Source organism: Pogona vitticeps, chromosome 5, assembly GCF_051106095.1.
Source record: "Pogona vitticeps strain Pit_001003342236 chromosome 5, PviZW2.1, whole genome shotgun sequence".
In the NCBI taxonomy this organism is placed as follows: Eukaryota; Metazoa; Chordata; class Lepidosauria; order Squamata; family Agamidae; genus Pogona; species Pogona vitticeps.
Genome location: NC_135787.1, coordinates 93,745,865 through 93,769,188, shown reverse-complemented (window position 1 = coordinate 93,769,188; position 23,324 = coordinate 93,745,865). Strand labels below are relative to the sequence as shown.

General features: G+C 40.8%; 1 protein-coding gene across 7 annotated transcripts in view; it reads left to right on the top strand.

The window, feature by feature from the left end:
- Window positions 1-23,324, top strand: part of FOXJ2 (forkhead box J2) — a 46,832-nt gene that overhangs the window by 2,524 nt on the left and 20,984 nt on the right. For 4 of the 7 annotated variants that reach the window (XM_078394090.1, XM_078394088.1, XM_078394089.1 and 1 more), the window contains exon 2: window positions 17,903-18,255. In XM_078394090.1, the coding sequence (XP_078250216.1) occupies window positions 17,923-18,255 (333 nt within the window). In that variant the 5' untranslated portion in view covers window positions 17,903-17,922. Of the gene's footprint in view, window positions 1-14,598; window positions 16,192-17,902; window positions 18,256-23,324 lie in introns of those variants that run through there. The other 3 variants (XM_020805778.3, XM_020805781.3, XM_020805776.3) reach the window with 1 other exon arrangement.

Genomic DNA, 23,324 nt, shown 5'->3' with positions numbered 1-23,324 from the left:
TATATTGTTCCTCTGAATTCCGGTCAGTTACTGTTTTTCTCCCATAGAGCTCGACATGCAGTATATAATTCATGATTTTTTGTGTGTGGTTCTTTGGGATAAATCAAATGTCTGTTGTAAAGTTGGGATGAGATTTATACCTCATGGAGTCCCCACTTTTCTTGTTGGTTTTCCTTAATGGATGTAACGTATTAGTGAAATGAGATTGAATTTTAGTGTGATAAGAAAGGTAATGTCTGTGGTAAGTGAATGACAAGCAACTCACTTCTGGAGTATATCTTACTGATGGTGGTGCATATGTATGTTCCCATTCTCCATTCCAGTCCCCTGGGCCCAGCTTTATTTCTTGTGTCATAAAATACTTCCAAAGCAGATCGTAGGGGAGCCATTTGGTGACTATTAAATTTTAATTCTGACAATTCAGTTTCAAAGCGAAAGAACTGGTAGAAGACCTAAAGTAGGGTAATACTGAAACCAAGGGAGAAGAAAATAAATGGAGATTTATGACCTAAATCCAGTGCAGTGCTGCTGATAAAACTTGCTTCTCTTCTCACCAGCACTCCTGCATGGTTATGGGTGATTCTATTCCTGCTTCCACTGGATCTTGCTCTTCCATCAGCAGAAATCCACTGTTGAATCCCTCCCAAAGTTGCATTTGTGGAGCCTGTTTTTGAGGGTAACACTCATTTGTATCTTTGGGGTGTAATGGTTCACTTATTATGACCCAGGAAATTAAGGAGAAGATGAAAATAGGAATGGAAGGAAGAAAATGAAACCAGCAGCATTTTGCAGCGGACTTTCTCATAGCTGCTCATATCAACTAATTTGAATGTCAGATTGTCCACTACAGTTTTAGGAATATAGAATTTCCTACTGGATATTTCTGGTAATTCAGAATAAGCTGATTCCTCTCAGATCTCCTACTAAGTGCTGATCACTCTCAGTTCTCAAGTTGATGATTATAAAAGCTTAGTCTTAATTGCGTACTTTTGTCCATTTTTATTTTTTTTTAGTATAATTTATTTCCTAGTAAGCCAGTTTAGGATTCAATCTACCAATCTATAATAGTTTATGATAAAAATATAAGCATAAGAAAAACTGCCTTATAAAGAATGAAAGCTCAGTAAAGTTACTGTACTGTTACTTTTCTTTAAATAGCTGTTTTTTTAAAAGAGAATCTGTCTGGAACAGAGAGAATACACATCACTCTGAGCTGAAAAAAACAACTGGAAGAAGCAGAATATTGTTACTAACGAGTGCTTTTGACCATGTGTAGACCACCTTTAAATTACTCATGAATAGCTACAATACTCTCTTACATCCCAGGAATTAGGGATCTGTGAGGAATGATGAAACTGCATTCAAACAGGGGTGAGCTCTGGCACCTCTAGTCAGTTTTGCAATTAAAACTATGAAAAAAATCAGAGTACAAAATATTTATTTGCACATCAAATTGTATCAGACCTCAAGGAAACTTAAACGAGTGGGATGTTTAATACTGCTAATCTCAAATAGAATAGACAAACATTTCCTCTAATTTTCCACCAGCACTGGTTGGGGGCCCCTGCCCTGCTTGCGCATGGTTCTGGCTACAACCAGAAACAAATGGGTGGCAACAGTGGTGTTGCATCAGTACTGTACAACCATGCACCCACACAGCTTAGAGGGGACATTGGAGCAGACCCACTGAATAATTTGCTGAATGTTGATTCAAAATTTCTGTAAATTGCATTGAGACTAGCAACAGGATATTAACCAACAGTAATTAAGGAAATGTATGGAAGTGCGAGCTGGACCATAAAGAAGGCTGACTGCCGAAGAATTGATGCTTTTGAATTGTGGTGCTTGGAGGAGACTCTTGAGAGTCCGCTGGACTGCAAGGAGAACAAACCTATCCATTTTGCAGGAAATCAACACTGAGTGCTCACTGGAAGGACAGATCTTGAAGTTGAGGCTCCAATACTTTGGTCATCTCATGAGAAGACCCTGATGTTGGGAAAGTGTGAAGGCAAGAGGAGAACAGGACGAAGCAACCAACATGAATTTGACCCAACTCCGGGAGGCAATGGAAGACGGGAGGGCCTGGCATGCTGTGGTCCATGGGGTCACGAAGAGTCGGACACAACTAAACGACAAAACAACAACAGCAACAACAAAAATTAAGGAAAAATTCCTCAGTAGAATATTTAATCAGTTTTAAGGACCAAGGGGGCATGGCTTAGATGATATTTGTTAAATTAATTTTTTACCCAACATTTTTACAACTTCTAAAAACTTCTAAAAAACCAAAAACAGCCTTGGGAGACTGAAAATTTAAGTGGAAGAAGGGAGGGAGGAAAATTCTTTGAACAGTTCACTGTGTACATTCTTCCATGTAACATTGCCCCTACCAAAACTGCTTGCCCCCAGCAAGCATAAAGTCAGGCATATCCACATCTGTATTATCAGGGTAAACAGTTAATCAGTTTCCAGCTCCCACAGTTCTGTTGTTTTAAACACAATCGTCCAAGCAGTTGTTGGTTTAAAAATGTTTAGGAGAATATTTTGTTTTGTGCATGGTTTACAGATTCAGCCTGAAATTATCTATAATGAAGTTACACAATGAGTATGAAAAATTTCATGGCATGCTAAAAATGAAGAACACTGAGATATGAGTTTAACATGTAGGAGGTTAGTGTAGTCTTTGTCACTTATTGTAGTATCTTGGTGACTAATGCTTTCTATCTGAACATTTTATCATGAATTCCCAGTAAGATGTTTTTGCAAAATGCTAATAATTGTACAAGAGGTTTGGATTAAGGTCATCCTGCTTGGGGCTTTCCCAGATTGAAGCATGCAAAGTTCTTTGTTTTTTACTATCTGTTCAACCATGATACAGAATTCATCAAATGGTTTGGCCTTCTCGTTGCAGTAGTGCAACCCAGAGTGTGAGGATTCTTTGTCCAGTGGCATTAAGTTCAAATCTTTTACCTAAATCTTTGGGTTTTGTTCTTTCTTAGTTCTATCACTGTTGCTCTTCTTTCCTCCCACAGTTCTGTGCTCTTCTCAGTCCATTTTCCTCCATTGTCAAGGGTTCTTTTCCTTTGGGTCTATTTGTGGCATTCATGCAAGAGTACTGTAGGGCAGTTGAGGACAGGGCATTTTGGAGATTGCTCACTATAACTACTCATGGTTAATATTTATGATTCCATTGAATAATTTTTATTCAGCTCCTTTCTTACTGTCCTTTTCTCTATATTAATACAAATATGAACTCCATGTTTAAAATGAATTAAGATTCAAATCTAGAGTGTATTGATTTTTGTGTCATTTGGTTTGCTCTCAAGGCTACATCTCGCTGCAAGAGCAGTAAAAGAGAACAGGGTAGCAGGGAAATTGGCTGCCTTTTGAATCCTCTCCTCCCGACAACTGCTGCCTGGGTTTCCTTCCTTCCTTCCAATCTACCTACCTACCTATTACAAGCTTGGTGCCCTAGTGCTAGAACAGCTAGGTGACTACAAAAAGCCAAAAAGCAATGAATCAGCAGAAAGAGAGAGGATGAAGTTTTCAGTTAGCCTTGTTTCCAGCTTGTTAAGGTAACTGTTTTGGCTGTCCAGATTTTCACGAGGCATAGCTGTTGCAGGGCTACCTTAACAAGCTGGAAACAAAGCTGATTAATATACAGTAATTCTTTGCTTTCTCTCCTTGCTCACCTAGTTATCCTAATGCTAGGGCAGCAAGCCTTTAAAAGAAAAAGGGAAAAGAAACAAGATGGACAGGGGAGAAAGTGGGAAACAAGCAGACCCAGGCACCAGGTGTGGGGAACAGAGAATTCAAATGGTTAACAGGGTACAGACAAGGGTGAGTGCCAATTTCCTCTTATCTCTACTAACTCATGTGATTGCTGATGTGAAGAACAGATCCATTTGTATTTTCCCTGCTGGGTAATCACACCCTCGGTTACTTTTAAAAATCATTTTCACCCATTTTTCTAATAACAAACAATTCATAGAAAGTTCTTCTGATTTATTTCAATATTACATTTAACTGAAAAGGGTTGGTTTTGAGATCCTTCACACTAGATAAGCCAAATCATCTGATCGTTGAGAAAAGGAACCAACCTGCCCGTCCCCAAACAGGGCCAAACTGTGGGACAGATCCCCATCTGATCTCACCCTGAATTTAATTTTCTCACATTTTCTGTGTGCCATGGATTCGGAATTTGGTGGTTGCCTTTTTAAAAATGTAGATACACTTGTTTGGGCTTTCTTTTAGTGTCCTATTGATCAGATACATATGGTCATATTCTGTTTGGTACTGTTGTATTTCCTGTTATAAGAGGCATTTTGCAAGCTGTTTGTGATGGTTTTGTGTGATAGTTGAGTTAGTATTACACGATGCAAGCTTTTAAGATAAGGCAGTTTAGAATGATAAGTCTTCCACAACAAAATGTTGCAGAGAATAACCTTATCTTGTCAGGAGTGTCTCTTTTTAAGAACTGTAGTATGGCTGAAAAAGTATGTTTAGGAGTTTTCAAGAGATGCAGTGTGGGAGAAGAGAATGGAGAACAGGATATGTTTTTCTTGTGCTCCTGTGTGGTGTGGTTCTAAACAATTTCACATCAGAAAGAGGAACATTTTAATGCACTTGTGTACCCTACTCCCACCCCAGTACTATTTATTGTCCACCCCCTTCTGGATGCTACTAGTTGTTAAAGGCTCAAACAGATATCTACCTGAGTTTCAACTCATGGCATACATCCTGTCAACCATAATCCCCTCCTCCAAAACTGGAGGGCATTATGATGACAGGAGGCAACTGATAGTTGTTGTTGGAGGCCAGAGTCATATTGCTCTTCCGCTTCTACTGAATGAACATATTTTCCCATCCTTTCATATTGATGGAAGAAACCTCTACTTATAGATTCATTTTGTAACAAGTGGGGAAGCTTTATCTGTTTATGGGTAGTTAATTGAAAACATGTGGCCAGTTCTACCTTTAACAAAGGTAACATATTTCATTGGGGCTTGGGGCTTGTTGCATATTGATTACCTCTTGTTGAAAGATTGTTCTTATATACATCATCACACTGGAATTCAGGTTTTAAATATAATGTTTAACTTTATACCTGATCTTTCATGGGTGTGAGAATGAGAAATGTGTATGTTATGAATAAATACCAATTTTGATTTTAGAAAGAAAAAGCAAATGTTATTCAGAACTGATATTAATTTGGAAGATTTTGACCAAGACCTCTTAGAAAAATACTTTAGTGTAGTGATGCGTAAGAGGAAGATTGATAGATTGTTATGTAATTAACAGTACATTTTCAGGGGATTCTGAGTCCCAGTTTTTTTTTTAACGGGCAGGAACAAAAGGCTCCTTCACAAAAAAAAGTTGTCCTCATCAAGGTGCTTCTGACTTATGGCAGCCCTATGAATTAATGGAGTCCAGAGGCCCTATCACTAATAACACTGCTTCGATCATGGAGACCGAAGGCCATCACTTCCTTTATTTACTCAGTTCACCTCATATTTGGCCTTCCTCTTTTCTTACTGCCTTCAACTTTTCCTAGCATTACTGTCTTTTTCAGTGGGTCTCGTCTTATGATATGTTCACATTACAGTAGTGCCAATTTAGTCATTTTAGCATCTAGCGAAAGTTCAAGGTTGATTTGATTTAAAACCACTTAATTTGCCTTTTTTACTGTTCATGGTATCTATAAAGCACACCTGCAACATTGTTTTCTTCCTGTGAGATGGTGTCATCTACATATCTTAAATGTTTGATTTTTTTACATCTAATTTTCACTCTTCCTTCATCTGAATATGGCTTTCGGTATGATCTGCATGATTGAAGAGGTAAAGGGATAACATGTACAGTGGTGCCTCGCATAGCGAGGTTAATCCATTCCGGATTAACCTTCGCTATGCTGAAGCATCGCTGAATGGGGCAGCGATTTCCATTGGAACGCATTAAACATCATTTAATGCGTTCCAAATGGGCCAAATACTCACCGTTCAGCGATGCTTCAGGATGGCCGGCAGCCATTTTCGCGCCCTCACCTCGCTTAACGAGGGCGCGAAAATGCTGCGCGCGGCCATTTCCCGGCTTCCGGCGGCCATTTTGGCCGCCGAACAGCTGATTGGCGGGGGGCGTTTTGCGAAGATCGGTAAGCGAAACGCTTACCGGTCTTCGCAAAGCGAATTTTTCCCCATTAAAAAAACGTTGAGCGATCGCATTAGCGATCCGAAAAAACGGATCGCTATGCAATTTCATCGTTATACGGTGCGCTCGTTAAGCGAGGCACCACTGTACTTTTGCCTGTAGGAAACTATTCTCTCTCTCCATATTATGTCTTAACGGTAGCTTGTTGTCCACAGTACAGGTCTGAGGTGTGTGCCTCAGCGCTTGATTAGGACAATCAAGTGCTGAGGCACACACATTTTTTTTCAGAAGGACCCATAGTTTTTCATGATCTACGCAATCAATGTCTTTTCTGTAGTCTATAAAGCATAGACTAATCTTTTGAAATTATTTAGCGCAGTACAGTAACAAGCAGATATTTACAGTATGATCTCGAGTGCCTCTTCCTTTTTGGAATCCAGCTTGAACATCAGACATTTCTTGCTCCATATAAGATAAAATCTTTTGTTGTACCACCTTAAGCATCACTTTGCTTGCATGAGAAATGAAAGCATCTCATTTTTGGGGAATTGGAATGTTTATGGAAAGTTTCCAATTTGTGGGCCATTGTTTGGTTTTCCGTATTTGTTGGCACATTCTTCTTAGGATTTTGACAGATTTTTGTGGCATGAAAAAGTTATTTCTGTATAACCCTGGGGATTTATTTCTTCCTAGTGCTTTCAGAGCACCTTTCACTTGACTTTCTAGAACTGCAGATTCTCCTGTCCTCCTTTTATCTCTTCTGTTTAAGACTTTGGTATACAGTTTCCATTATTTTCTCCCGGTCAGATAATGTGCTTTCCTGTTGGTCATCCAGTATTCCCAATCTAAGCTTAAACTTCCCTTTGATATCTTCTTTTTTCTTTTTTGTTGTTTTATCCTATTTATTTGCACAGGTTATTGAACTATAATTTGAAGACAATTTCTGAAGAATGTAAAAACCTAACAGACATTGATTGGATTTTGCCCTGCACATCCAAAATTGAATTTCTAACTTGATACTGGTTTGGATTCTTAAGTATATTTGTGGTTTTGTTTTACCACGCTGTTTACAAATCTCTAAAGTGTATATTTATTCTCACACATATTTCCAATAGAGAATTATTAAGTAATACTCTCAGAAGGCTGGAAGAGTCTAAACTTCTGGCAAAGGCATCCAGGGCAGAAAGGTCAAAGCTAAGACTCCAGACTAGGATACAGGGGAGGGGAAGTTGGAAGTGTGCTTGGCTGAGGGAGAGTGGGAGGAGCAAGAAGTGACGGTTGGGGAGGAATGTAAGGATGAGGAGGGGGTAGTTTGGTTCAGTACAGTAGTGAAGGAATACCAAAGAAAGAAGCGGGAGGAAAGAAGGAGGGCATTTGAGAAAGTCCGGAATCAAGGGCTTTTGCGGGATTTCCCAAATCTGAATGTGGGAGGACTTTTACCCAACCCTCCGGCTCCTCAGGAGACACCTCAAAGAGTCGCGGCCCGGGAGTGGAACGTTATAGTGGCACCTCGAAAGGCAGAACTACAACGTGAACATGAGAATTTGACAGCTCCGTTTCCAGAAGGTCCTGATGAGAGGGGGTGGATAAGACACTCATGTTGTGGGACGATTTGTGCAATGAGGAGTCTCCCACCCCCTCAACCGGCGCCCAGGGGACCTTGTGGGGCACAACACCACTGACTCCTTGGGACTATAACAAAAGTTTTAATGATGTTGAGAATGGCCAGTTGCCTATGTTGGAACCTATGTTACCGTTTAAGAATGTGCTGGTGGATGTAGGCGAAAATAAAGTTCCTGATGTTAAAGTTATAAAGACTCAGCCGTTACTATTTCCCGCCGAAATGGAGGGGTCGCCTGAGGGGAATAACGAACCTCTTTACACTAAGATATAACTCTTTGACTTTTTTGCTATTTCTCTGAGCATTCCACCATCAGAGCATTGCACCATTAGATGGGAACATTTTAAGAACACTGTTTATGACACTGCCTTGTCCACATTTGGCAAGCAGACCAAAAAGATATCAGACTGGTTTGAAGCCCATTCGGAGGAGTTGATGCCATTGACGAAAAGAGGAGACCTCTGGCAGCATACAAAGCCTATCCTAGTGAGTACAATTTGCAGGGTCTTGGAGCTGCTCGTAGCCATGTTCAACAAGCTGCCAGGAGATGTTCCAACGATTATTGGCTTCAGCTCTGCTCTCAGATACAGATAGCAGTGGACACAGGTAACATCAAGGGAATGTATGAGAGTATCAAGCAGGCTTTAGATCCAATAGAGAAGAAATCTGCTCACTTGAAGTCTGCTACAGGCGTGATCATCCAGGACCGAGCCCAGCAGATGGACCGCTGGGTGTAGCACTACTCTGAGCTATATTTCAGAGAGAATGTAATAACCGAAGAGGCATTAAATAACATTGAGTCCCTGCCTATCTTGGAAGAGTTGGACAGTGAACCAACTTTAGTAGAAATAAAAGCGGCCTTGGATTCCCTCGCCTCTGGCAAGGCACCTGGGAAGGATAATATCCCTGCTGAAGTGCTGTAAAGAGATAATCACCACCAAGCTATATGAAGTCTTTTGTATTTGCTGGAGGGAAGGTGGAGTACCACAGGACATGAAGGATACAGACATTGTCACATTGTATAAGAACAAAGGAGACAGGGGTGACTGTAATAACTACCGTGGCATCTCTCTTCTTAGCATTGTAGGGAAGCTGCTTGCCTGTGTTATGCTGAAGAGACTCCAGGTGCTTGCAGACAGAGTCTATCCAGAATCACTGTGTGGATTTCAAGCTAATAGATCCACCACTGACATGGTATTCTCCCTCAGACAGTTGCAGAAGAAATGTAGGGAAGAACAGCCATTCTTTGTGGCCTTCATAGATCTCACAAAGACCTTTGATTTGGTTAGCAGGGATGGCCTTTTTAAAATACTTCCCAAGATTGGATGTCCACCTCGACTTCTTAACACCATCAGGTCCTTCCATGAGGGAATGAAAGGCACTGTAGTTTTTGATGGCTCAACATCAGATCCCTTTGACATCCGAAGCGGAGTGATACAGGATGATGTCTTCACGCCGACCCTTTTTGCTGTCATGCTGAAGCACGTCTTTGGAACTGCAACAGAAGGTGTCTATCTCTGGATGAGATCAGATGGAAAGCTCTTTAATCTCTCTATACTGAGAGCGAAGACCAAAGTCTAACTGAAATGCATGCGGAACTTCCTCTTCACCGATGATGCAGCCATTGTTACCCACTCTGCTGAAGACCTCCAACCTCGACAACATGAATCATTTTGGCAAGGCCTGCCAAGACTTTAGACTAACAACCAGCCTGAAGAAAACGCAATGGGCCAGGGCGTGGACTCACCTCCCTCTATTACCATCTCCACGCAGGAATTGGAGGTTATTCATGACTTTGTGTACCTTGGCTCAACAGTCTCTGACACACTCTCTCTCTAGATGTCAAGCTGCTTTCCCCCTCCATTTTCTTTGCAGAACGTGGTGGGGGAAAGCTGCATTTTGCAACAAAAATGTAGGAAAAAAGCATGTATTGCTTTCTGTCTCCTCTTTCTTGCAAAGAAATAAATTTTGGGTTAGAAAAATTGGGGGTCTTATACACAGAACAATAAGGTAATCTTCCTTAGTGTAGAATGATGGACTTTGAATTGTTTGGAAATGGCCTTATAACCCTTCCCAGATTGATGGGCAGCAACAGTTGGTTTTCTGTGATCACACACCTGAATGCTCCAGACCAGTAAACTACTAAAACTTCAGCTTTTATAGAGCTGGTCATACTTGCTGATGATCAGTGACTTAAGGCAGATGTCCCCAACCCCCAGTCCGTGGCCTGGTGCCGGTCTGTGGCCATGCAACACAGACACAGATCTCCCGCACCCTGTTGCAAACACTTCCCCCACCCACCCCATCCACACGCACAGCCCGCCATCCACACACATGGGCACCCCTCCCATCCATGAGCACACCCCTCCTCAAACATGCCCTGCCTCTTCACGCGTGCACGCAAGTGTGCTTCGCCCCTCCGCAAGTGTGCTCCGCCCACCCACAAGCTCGCCCTGCCCACCTGCGGGCATGGGGGTGCCTGCCCCCCATGCATGAACCCCCCACTGATCTGTGATTCAGAAAAGGTTGGGGACCACTGACCTAAGGCATTTTTGTTAGCAGCACCTGTCTGCTACTTAGCCTGTTCATTTCTGTAAAAGAAGTAGGAGTGTACTTAGATTTTCACACATGGCTTCTCTATTTTGGCTTTATTTTTGTTAAATAAATCATGACATGATGCAATATGTCATGTGTTGTTGTTCATCTGAAGTTGTATTTACCTAATTTTCAGCCCACCTGCATGCATGGCCAGCCCACCCGCATGTACAAGTGCCCCGTTCACCCGTGCGTGCGAGCATGCCCTGCCCATCTGTGCATGCACGCTTGCAGGCCTTGCCCATTCAGAAGTGCGCACCGCCCACCTGCACATATGTGTGAGCATGCACCCCACTCACCCAGAAGCGTCCCCACCTATTCGTGCATGCGTACAAGCACACCCTGCCCATCCACTAGCACTATCCGCACATGTGCAAGCATGTACCCTGCCCACCCGCGAGCGCACCCCACCCATACATGCATGAGTGGGGGGTGCTCCCACCCCAGAACTGGTCCACAGTTCAGAAAAGGTTGGGGACCACTGGTCTATGGTATCTGCACAGCTTTCCTGACACTGTGTTTCAAATGAACCAGTTTTTTCCCTATCAAGTTTCTTAACTGAAGGGCTTTCATATCTACATAGTAATTATGAATTATACTATAGATGATCTTCACTTCCATCTCCAGTGATATAGCCTTGTACTTGAGGATCTTTTCTTGTTCCCTTGTAGTGACCTTTCAAACTCTCAGTCTTCTGATTTTGTGGCTGCTGTCAACATTTGGATTGTTAATTTAACCAAGATACAAAACAGGATCATTTTCTCATTTCTGACGTTGTTTAGTTGCCCTCCTGTCTTCCACTGCCTCCCAGAGTTGGGTCAAATTCATGTTGGTCACGTCGATGACACTCTCCATCCATCTCGTCCTCTGTCGTCCCCTTCTCCTCTTACCCTCACACTTTCCCAACATCAGGGTCTTTTCCAGGGAGTTTTCTCATGAGATGGCCAAAGTATTGGAGCCTCAGCTTCAGGATCTGTCCTTCCAGTGAGCACTCAGGGTTGATTGATTTCCTTCAGAATGGATAGGTTTGTTCTCCTTGCAGTCCAGCGGACTCTCAAGAGCCTCCTCCAGCACCACAATTCTAAAGCATGACTTATTCAGCGGTCAGCCTTCTTTATGGTCCAGCTCTTGCTTCCATTTTCTGACATTAAAGTTATGTAACTCAGTTAAATTCCTATTAGATTACTATAACACACTCAATATGGGGCTGCCTTTGGAATGTATTTGGAAACTTCAGTGGGTATAAAATGCAGCCAGATTGTTAATTGGAGCTGGTGATAGGAATCACATAACCTCCGTGCTACAGCAGCCTCACTGGCTGCTGATACATTTCTTAGCACATTTCTAAGTGCTGTTTATATTTATTTATTTATTTATTTATTTATTTATTTATTTATTTATTTATTTATTTATTTATTTAGAATATTTTAACCCCCTCCACTACCTCCTTAAAAGGAAGGACCCAACCTGGCTTACATCATTAAAAGGCAATATTTATAGCTAAAAGCAGTGAGTGTACAAATGCATTGAAGGCTGATGAATTTATTATGAAATAAACTGTAGACTGTAGCCCACTTTATTAGATGTATGATGTTTTTTCAGGATTACATGCAGATATATCATGTCTGGTGGGGAGGGTGAGGTGGAATTTTGAATAGTAAGAGCAGAGGAAAACGAAATGCAGGAAATACTAACAGTGATAACTCCCCATATTACTTGGTGATTCAGAAATCATCAGTATGTCAAAATTGCCTCTATTACACAGACATTCTTAATGCTGATTAATATGTGTAATGGGTGGTTTTCTTCCCAGTTTTCCTATTTAAGCCATGGAACCTGGAGTAGAATCTTTTGGCTGATTGTAATTAAACTGTTTTGCACTGCAACATGCCTCTGTGCTTCCCTTTTTCCAGAATGCCCACTTGAAGGTAGGAGACAAAGTGTAACAGTCTCTTTGTTTTGGGGCCATGTATAATTGTATAAATATTTGCCAGGCAGTCCCAGTCATTTAGCTGAGGAAGTGAACTTAGGTAAAGGTAAAGGTTCCCCTTGACAAATTGTCCAGTTGTGTCTGACTCTAGGGTACAATGCTCATCCCCATTTCCAAGCCATAGAGCCAGCGTTTGTCCGTAGACAGTTCCCGTGGTCACGTGGCCAGCGCGACCAGACACGGAACACTGTTACTCGCATTTTTACATGCTTTCAAACTGCTAGGTTGGTAGGAGCTAGGACAAGCGATGGGAGCTCATTCCGTTCCGTGGATTCGAACTGCTGATCTTTTGACCTTGCAGCCCAGAGGCTTCTGTGGTTTAACCCGCAGTGCCACCACGTCCGAAGTGGACTTAGTGACTGGCTATCTGAGACAGGTTTTTAAATGTAGTGCCTTATTGCTTTGAATGTGTTTTTGGTGTTGGTTTTGTTTACAATTTTAGTGTCTTATTTGTTTGCTTCTTTTTGAACATTTATATACATATTGTTTTTAGCTTTTAAATATTGCCTTTTCATAATATAAGCCACCACAGGTCCTTTTAAACGAGAAAGGTGGGGGTAAAATACTTTAAATAAATAAATAAAAATAATTCTTCTGTGGGCATTGTTTTTGTTTTCTTAATATTCAGTTGCAGCCCTCTTGTACAAATTGGATAGACATGGAAATAAAATACACTGTTGTCTGACACCCTTGTTTGTGAGAAACCATTCTGTTTCTCCATATGCTGTTCTAACAGTAACTTCTTATCCAGAGTATAGGTTACACACCAGGACACTAATATACATCCATTTCTTTTAGAACAATCTGTACTTCCTGGTTATCCACACAATAAAAGACTTTATCACAATTGGTAAACCACAGTGTAATTTTGCTTGCATGGAAATTAATGCTGTCGTCCTATAGCTACTGATCCTTTTGGCATCTCTTTTCTTGGTGGTGGTGGTGGTGGTAGTAATGATAATAATAACAAACCTTTATTGGCATAGAAAGCAGTAAGATATAAACCAAACAATTGGTTTGTTAAGAACCCACATTTACAGAATCCAAAAAGCAGAAAGCATTCAACGAGGAGAACATCACCTCCTAACAACTGATCCAAAAAAATCTGCAACTTATTCCGTGATATTATCCACCTCCATTGATAACATGAAACCAACTTTGTCCAGATCAGATTTTCCCTGCAGTTTTAGTAAAGTCGAGGTATCATACCTTGTACGATAGTACTGGTGGAGGGGACAGTGCAAAAGCATATGAGCAAGGGTCTCCAAGGGACCCTGCTCATATCTTTCAAGATGGGGGATTCTGTTAAACCTGCCATGCAGTAAGGCTGCAGGCATGACCTTGCATCTGGCAAGAGGAAAAACTCAATGATTTTGTGGGCATTTAAGCAAGGAAAGAAAAGCAGCTGGTTGTCCAATTTTGAGGGGTATATGAAAAACAACAACAATCAGAAGACAGGTATTAGCTGTATTTCATAATTCCTGAAATTCAGTATCCAAAATTCTTCTTTAAATTGTTTGAAAGGCTAGCTTTTGACTTAATAAACCTAAAGAATCAGTATATAAGCCAATCAATTTCAGTTTTTTCAGAAGGGCAGTTGACCGGAAAAGAGAATCCAGCAGAAGTTGGTATAACAAGCTGTCTCCAATAAGGATAATCCAGTCTCAAGACAAAGCACCGAGTAGGGAACACATATGGGTAACCCTAACAATTTACATAAAAATAATGTTGTAACTGCTCAATTGAACGAACAGTCCATGGTCTTTAACCAGGTTGGAATACCATACAGAATTTGTGAGGTAATTTTGGAGTTAAAAACCTGTATAGCTGCTGGGACATAACAGCTACCTGTGTTGCATTAGAATTGAAGCATAGAGTGAAAAGTAAATCTGGCTACATTTAAAACCATTTTACAATGGGGAACCGAGGAATGTTTATAATGAAAAAGACTACCTAGATATTTATACTGTTTAAGGTGTTTGATAGTGTTTCCATTTAGATTCCATTGAAATTGTTTCCATGACTTAGCAAAACTCAGTATTTTTGATTTATTATAATTCAGTTGCATTTTTGTTCTCCCTCCCCCCCCCCCCCGGAAATACTCCATACATCTGTTAATCAATTTTATTTATTTTATTAGATTTATACCCCGCCCTCTAGAGTGGGTCTACTCTGGGCGGCAAGCCTTTCAAACCAGGACAGGTGCACAAGATGTTAACGGCATCACCCGTATGATGGGACAAAATGTGCCCCCAGTTTTGGAGAGTGACCATCTGCATTCACTAAAAAAGGGGCTAGATATTCATAAAGAGATTAAACAAGGAGGGAGCAAAAATACAGCCTTGCTTCACTCCCTTATTGACTGGAAACTGATTAGTTCACTCACCTTTCCAAGATCTAACTTGATATATTGTACCAGAATATAAAATATTTATGAAGGAAAGAAGTCTTTTATATATGCCCAAATGTTTAAGTTTATCCCACAGGCACTCTCTGTCTACTGAGTCAAAAGCTACCTTTAAATCAAGGAAAGCTATGTACAGTTTAGAACTTGTTTTATTAATAAGATGTGTAAGTATCAGACAGTTATCTACTGTGGCCTTTCCTTTCTTGAAATCAGCTTGCTCGAGGCCTAGTATAGACTGGTTATTAATCCCAGAAGTAAGTTTATTTAGTAGATATTTGCATAATTTACTGATAATAAATTAATTGGTCTAAAGTTTTCTGGGAGGTCGGGGACCCTTTTTTAATAGACGGGGACAACAATTGTGTTGGTCCAAAATTTGGGAGTTATCCCAGTACTGTTTATAGCAGTAAAAAGAAGGGCAAGTAAGCCCATCAGTCCGGTTCACATTTCAGTAAATCTGGGGTAATTGCATCAGGCCAGACGCTTTCCAAGCTTTTAAATGAGTTGTTAGTTCTTTAGTCTCTTCAGTGGTTGCTGATGGCCACACTGGAAGATCGGGTGAAGAAAAGTTGCTAGAGTCTTTAGGGACTATATCTTTGTTAAAAAGAAGCTCTGGAAAATATTGGACCCATCTTAGTGGCACTATTACTGCAGGGTCATGTACCTCCATCCTGGAGGAATCAGCCACAATGGCCCAAAATAGCTTACTGTTTTTCTGGGTCAGTGCCTGTTGCAGCATGTTCTATTTGTCCAGAATAAATCTCTGCCTTTTTTTTCCTTATACAATCCCTTAATTGTTTTCTTGGGGAAAGGGATTTGTGTAATGCTTGAATAGAATCAGACTTTCTATATGTCCTATATAAATTGTGGATGCATGCCTTCAGGTCCCTGCATTCAAACCAGATTCTTTGATTTGAAGATTTGCTACATCTTTGGGTGGACGGTGTTCTCCCTAGTTCAGAGGAAAAATATTCAATTAACCGATCATATGCTTTGATTTTATCAAAGGATTCAACAGTTTGTGGTGGAAATCAGAAGAGCCTTACATTTATCCATTAATAGCAGTTTTTGGAACTTTTGATATACTAAATTATTCCAAACTACTTTAATCATTGTTACCAAATCATTTCTTGAATCCAAGGGTACATTAGTCTATTAAAGGGTGGTGATCACTAACGGAAATCACCCATTACAAATTCCAGATCTTCAAGATGTACCAACTGCTCATTCATTGGCTCTAACTCGGACCTAGCTAATGACCGTCTAGTAACTGACTGAATAATCTATCTTTTCTTGGCAGTTAGAATGTACATTGAATGTTTCCAGGCCATCGTTTGGTTTCCCATATTTGTTGGCAGATTCTTTTCAGGATTTTGATTGCTTTAATCTCTGAAGCTTGGAATAGTTCCATCAGTAGCCCATCAAAACCTGGTAATTTATTTCTGGCTTTTTTTTAGGTCTACACAATTCTGTCTCAAAGCCTAGTAGAAAACAAGTTGCTACAGTTGATCTCATTTGAGGAGGCAAATTTAAAAATTCTGGTGCTTCCAAACAACTATAACATTGGTTAGGAGAAGCAGATGCTTGTTATCAGAAGAACATGATTTTGAAATTGATAGCTATGCTTTCACCCTTTATTTGCATTGAATATATTCTGCAATTTAACAGAGATGCAAGTCTACTAGTTGTAAGAATGAGGCAATGTATATATTTTAACCATCTGATTTGCACGATTGTGTCGGAGATTTGTGATGTTTCTGTGGAAAACATGATTTACCATATTTTTCCGTGTATACAGCCCCCCAATGTATAAAACAACCCCCTAATTTTGACCCTTGAGGAAGTGGAGGAGCAGTTAATGGGCAACTGCTCCTCCACCTCTGTTTCCTGCTGCTGTTGTTGTCTCCGCTGCTCACCCGATCACCTCTTCCAGTGCCACAGCCGGGGCTCACCTCCAGCTCACGTCGCTGCCTTGTCCCCTGCCCTAAGGAGATCGCTAGAGGAGGTGATCCGGCAGCGGCATCAGGAAGAGGCACCCGAGTGCGCTTGAGTGCTTGTTTGCCTCTGCCTCCTGCTGCCTCCACCACTGGAGGGGACAAGGCAGCCACGTGAGCTGAGCCCGTGTGACCCACTGGAGGTGGTGATCGGGCGGGCGGGGAGGCAGCAGCAAGAGGCGCCCGAGCACGTGTGAATGCTCCTTCGCCTCCGCCTCCTCCTGTTGCTGCTGCTGCCTCAGCCACCGGAGGGGACAATCTCTGGAAGAGGCAATTGGGCAGCGGCGGTAGCAAGAGGCGCCCGAGCGCACATGCAACTGTCTCATTCCATTTATAAAACAACACTCAATATTTCCTCTAATTATTTTAGGAAAAAGTGTAGTTTTATACATGGAAAAATACGGTACGTAAATATATTTTTTCTTTGTTTATTTAAGTAATTTAAAACATTAGTTAAAGCAATCCAGCCTAAGTTGAAGAGTCCTAGGGCTCACATCCACCTTTCTCCCAGAAATGATATTTCAGCCTTTTTAGAAAGTCTATTGAGTAACTAGCCCATACAAATTTCTCGTAACCTACTTGCCTTCGTTTGTTTGTTTTAATAATTTGTAGTATAAAATAGAAGGAAGAGAAGACTACATACTTACACAGCAAAATGTCCTGAAGCACCTTTAAGACTGACATGTTATACTTCGTACAAGGTTTTGTGAATTGCAGCCCACTTCTTCAGATGCAAGAAAATTTTAGTCATATGCCAAGAAAGCTTGTTGGTCTTAAAGATGCCAGGACTTAGTTGTTTTTACTGCCCTAACTTAGCTTCCTCCTTGAAAAAACATTTATATAGCTTCTCTTTATTATTGGTTGGACACAATTACTCTCCATCCATGATGAGAGGAGTGGCTGCTTATAAGCCAGTGCTAACTCACAGGTTATCTTCTCCCTTCCCTCACCCTTCTGGTTTCCATATATACCCAAACAAATGCAGCTATATTTCTGTTTCTGGAAGCGGTTGTAAAATTTAGGTGCAGGTATCTTTAGAGATGCAGGCTTTCCTTAGTCTTACCAAACCTTTTACTTGATGGAGAGAAGATATGTTTGGACTGATCATAATTCAACAGCTCTACCTTTCTGTTTCTTCTCCACAACAGATACCTCTGTCTCCTGCAACATGGCCTCTGATCTTGAAAGCAGTCTTACTTCCATTGATTGGCTCCCACAGCTCACCCTTCGAGCCACTATTGAGAAATTAGGGAGTGCTTCTCAATCAGGCCCTCCAGGAGCTGGCAGGAAGTGTCCTCCTGGCTCACCCACGGACCCCAATGCGACATTGAGCAAGGATGATGCTGCAGTCCATCAGGATGGGAAGCCACGCTACAGCTATGCCACTCTGATCACTTATGCCATCAATTCATCCCCTGCCAAGAAGATGACCCTCAGTGAGATCTATCGCTGGATTTGTGACAACTTTCCATACTACAAGAATGCTGGCATTGGGTGGAAGGTGAGGATCTTCACAAATGAGAACTTGTTCCTCTTTCATATGAGGGCTTACCTTTTCATTTAATGTACCAACCTCTTCCCCAAGTGAAAATTTCATCGAATAGAATGTTAAAATAAAACTATATCTTCAAAAAGGGCAAAAAAGAGGAACCTGGGAACTACAGGCCAGTCAGCCTGACATCAATCCCAGGCAAAAGTTTGGAACAGATCGTAAAGTGGACATTGCGCAGGCACCTAGAAAACAATGCACTAATAACTAGAAGCCAACACGTATTTGTCAAGAACAAATCCTGCCAAACTAATTTGATCTCGTGTTTTGATCAGGTCACCTCCCTGATAGACAGTGGGAATGCAGTAGATGTAGTATATCTTGGCTTCAGCAAAGCTTTTGACAAAGTGCCCCATGATCTCCTGATTAGCAAGCTAACTAGGTGTGGGCTGGATACATCAAGTGTCAGGTGGATACACTATTTATTTATTTATTTATTTATTTATTTATTTATTTATTTATTTATTTATTTATTTATATGCCGCCCACACTACTCAAAGGTCTCTGGGCTGCTTACAACAGTTTAAATACAGTTAAAAAATAAAACAATTAAAATACAATTAAAAATACAGTGCCATAAAAATTGCCATCAGGACCCACAGTTGATATTATTTCAATTAAAAACCTTCTGGAACAAGAAGGAGTTGACCCGGCATCGAAACGTCATCAGCATTGGTGCCAGACGAATCTGACTCAGGATTCCATAGTCTGGGGGCAGATGCCGAGAAGGCCCTTTGTCTACAAGCCATCCCTCTTACCTCCTTGAGGGATGGCTCTTTCAGGAGGGCCCCCTGGCTAGATCTTAACTGCCGGGTAGGTTCATATGGAAGGAGGCGGTCCTTCAGGTATCCAGGGCCCAAGCCGTATAGGGCTTTATATGTCAAAACAAGCACTTTGAATTGGGACCAGGCAGCGACTGGTAAATGTAACTTAAGGAAAATTGGTCTGATGTGTTCCCTAGTGGCCCCACCACTCAGCTCAATTCTGAACCAGTTGCAGTTGCCGGACCATCTTCAAAGGCAGCCCCACATACAGCGCATTGCAGTAATCTATATGGGATGTTACCAGTGCATGCGTAACAATTGGCTACAGAATTGTACCCCAAGGCTCAGTCCTAGGCCTGGTGCTCTTCAATATTTTTTTTAATGACTTGGATGAAGGAGTGCAGGGAATGCTTGTCAAATTTGCAGATGACACAAAATTCAGTGGAATAGCTAATACCAAAGAGGACAGAAACAGAATTCAAAATGACCTTGATAGAATGGAGCACTGGGCTAAAAGCAACAGAATAAAATTCAACAGCAAGAAGTGCAAAGTACTGCACCTTGGGGGGAAAAAGCCAATTGCACAGTTACAAGATGGGGAATACCTGGCTCAGTAAAACTACGAGCAAGAAGGATCTTGGAATTGTTGTAGATTTATTTATTTATTTATTTATTTATTTGTTTATTTAATTTATACCCTGCCTATCTGGCCCACTGGACCACTCTAGGCGGCTTCCAAATATAAAATCAAATAATAAAACATAAATACATAATAATCAAACAAGAACAGCAGTAAAAATAAAAAGGAAAAGTAAGAAAAAATCAAGAGTTGGCTGGAGGGAAGGCCTGAATAAACAGCCATGTTTTTAATTGGGTTTTACAATTCACAAGCTAAATATGAGCCAACAGTGTGATGTGCCTAGAAAAAAAGGCAAATACTATTTTAGGCTGCATTAATAAAAGTATAGTTTCCAAATCCAACGTGGTGCTAATTCCCCTCTATTCAGCACTAGTTAGGCTTCACCTTGAGTATCATGTCCAGTTCTGGTCACCACACTTCAAGAAGGATGCTTACAAACTGGAAAAAGTTCAAAGGAGGACAACAAGGATGATTAGGGGGCTGGAAACCAAGCCTTGTCCCAGTCCCACCAACCTAGCAGTTCGAAAGCATGCTAAATGCAAAAATGCGAGTAGATAAAAAGGTACCACCATGGTGGGAAGGTAATGGCGTTCCGGGTCTAGTCACACTGGCCACATGACCACGGAAGATTGTCTTCGGACAAACACTAGCTCTATGGGTTGGAAACAGAGATGAGCACCGCACCCTAGAGTCGGACACAACTGGACAAATTGTCAAAGTGGAACCTTTACCTTTAGCCTTGAGGAAAGAAGACTGAGGGGTGATGTGATAGCACTTTTCAAATACTTGAAAGGCTGACATACAAAGAAGGGGCAGGATCTGTGCTTGATCATCCCAGGGTGCAGGACACGCAACAATGGGCTCAAGTCGAATATCAGGAAAAAGTTCCTAACTGTTAGAGCAGCACGACAGTAGAACCAGTGACCTTGGGAGTTGGTGAGTGCTCGAACAGTGGAGGCATTCAAGAAAAACTGGCAGATATGCTTTGATTGTATTCCTGCATTGAGCAGGGTGTTGGACTTGATGGCTGTGTAGGCTCCTTCCAAATTCACTTTGCTATGATTCTAGGGGGACCTCGATTCAGATCTGTTTTGTTCCATGAAACTCATAGGTTAACGTTATGCCAGTCATATTTTCCCATCCAGCAACTTCACAGAGTTGGGAGGATAAAGCACTCTTATGTCTTGGGAAGTAGGCTTGTTCCACAAAAACAAATATTAAAATATAGCAGTTAGTTTTTAAGATCTCACAATGTTTTTGTTGACTTTATTTTTTTCTTTTTTTTCTTTTACTGTTCTCTCTGCCTGATAAAGCAGAGAGAAAGAATAAAACAGGATATCAGTGTAATGAAAGAGGAAAAGTCTGCTTCAAGAGTGAGAAAGAGAGGGAGATTCTTAGTACCATTGCCAAATTAAATTATTGGTTGACAAAACACAAAAGTGATTGCGAAGAAAATGCAGTCAGCAGCTTAGCTGCTGATTGTGCCATCAGTGTACACCTTACTTAATAGACTAATATAGAAAGAAGATGGATCCTTGTCCCAAGGAACATGTCAACAAAATGTTTTAGAAAAATACCTGTTTTTTTCCTACCCTGCTGTGGCAAATATGGCAGGAAACAGGGCTTTGGAGTTGCCAACCCTGAGGCTGAGATCAGGAATTCATACTGCATAGATATTTCAGGTGAAGGGACTACAGCTTTAAGAGAATGCCTTGTCTCTTTTCTGCTCATATATGATCACTGATAAGAGATCTAAAAGTGCCAGCTTGGTAGTCAGAATGGAACTACTCACTACAGTTCACAAAATGAAACCAAGCAAGAGAAAATTCCAGAAGGTGATTCATTTTTTCTGTCAGTTAACCACTTTTCACCCAAACGCAAAACAATTCTTAGGGCTGTTTTTCAACAAGTGTGGATGATAGTGAGCAGACCATCTTGACTGCTGCCATTGGTGTTGCTAACATTCAGGTTGCCCTGAATGTTATTGTACAAAAGCACAATATCCCAAAGTTCATAAACAGAGGATTTTTTAAAAATAATTTTATTTCCCTGCTCTTTAAAATGTGAGTTTAAATATACATATGCTGCACACATATTCCAGCAGAAACTCCACTCATGTCGAATTACCCAGTAGAGGAGCCAGGAGCACATGGTTCCTGGGAGAAGACAGAAGCAAGAACAGTTTGGATGTGGCTATAGTCCCTCTTTGCCAAAATAGTTTGAAAGGCTGTTTTGGACTTAGTGAAATGGAGAACCAAAGGTGTGAGTAGATACAACACATACAATGGAGAAACACACACACACAGTTTGACCTTTCAGGTAAACTAATGTTGCCTTGCTTGCTCCGCAGAATACAGAAAAGAAAGCTGTGTTCGAATTTCTAAATCCTTTCCTTGAGTCATGCAAGCTGAGAAAAAAAATTATATTGGGTCAAAATCTCAACGGACATGTTGTATGCATGTTTTCTAAAAGATGTCTTTTGCTTTTTGAAATAATAAAAAAGGAAGAGGGTGCAGTTAGCAAAGAATGACATTGGAAACCAAGCTCAGAATTATCCACATTATATGAAAGAAAGTCAATGAAGAAAAAGCAGAACAAAAATCAGCTCATGTGTAATGTGGTGTTGGTACAGATACTGAAGATCAGCATAATTGTGAGTGCTCAAAGTCAAGACTGGACTCTCACTAGATCAAAAATGAGTAAGATGGGCCTATCCTACGATGCATATAGAATGGAAATATGGAAGTGTCCAGAATAGACTATATTGCTGGAAAAAGTAGGGTGGAGCAGTAGGAAAGGAGGAAAACCTAACATGAGATGAGACGACTCAGTAGAGGAAGTGACAGCAGTTGGTTTATAAGATCTGAGCAGAGCTGTTTATTATGATAAGACATTTTGGAAATCAGTAAGTAACTCATAGAGTTACCTCACATCAGAAGTGACTTATTGGCACATAAGCATCTTTGGCGTTTTTTTTCTTAAATACGAAACAATGGTAAAGTGACAAGATGGGTGGAATAGGCATGAAGCACTGTATGACCATCCCCAGCCACTAAGCAAAAAACGGTAATCTCACAGCTTAAATGAGTGAGCTTCTGAATATTCAGTTTTTTTAAAAAATACCTTTTGAAATACAATTACATGAGAAATAGAATTTTTTTTAATGTCTGCTTAGTCAGGAAGGACTTAAAAAGCGTTCTTCGTGAGAGTCATTTAATTTGGTTCTGACTGACAGGGTCAAAAGTTCAGATCTATTCTCCTCTCAGTGTTTTATGTCTAGTTTGTGCTAAACAGACATCAGAAAATCAGAGGTTTCCCCTCTTAAATGTTTTTTCTAAATTAACCCCCCTCCCAAACGCTGGATTCATTCCAAATTTAAAAAGGAGGAGCTGGGATTAACCAAGATAAGCCAGTTTGGCCTTTTCAATGTATTTGATTGTTTTAAATCTGCAGACAGATAAGGTCACCAATGTCTGCATAGGAGGGTAACACAGTTTTAATTTTTTACAAAATATTATAACTTGAAAACCAGATATCGCCCATTTTGCACAGAGCAAGAACAGACCGCTACTTCTGTGGCAAATTTGGTGCTGATCCAAGGTCCAATTTCAAAGTTA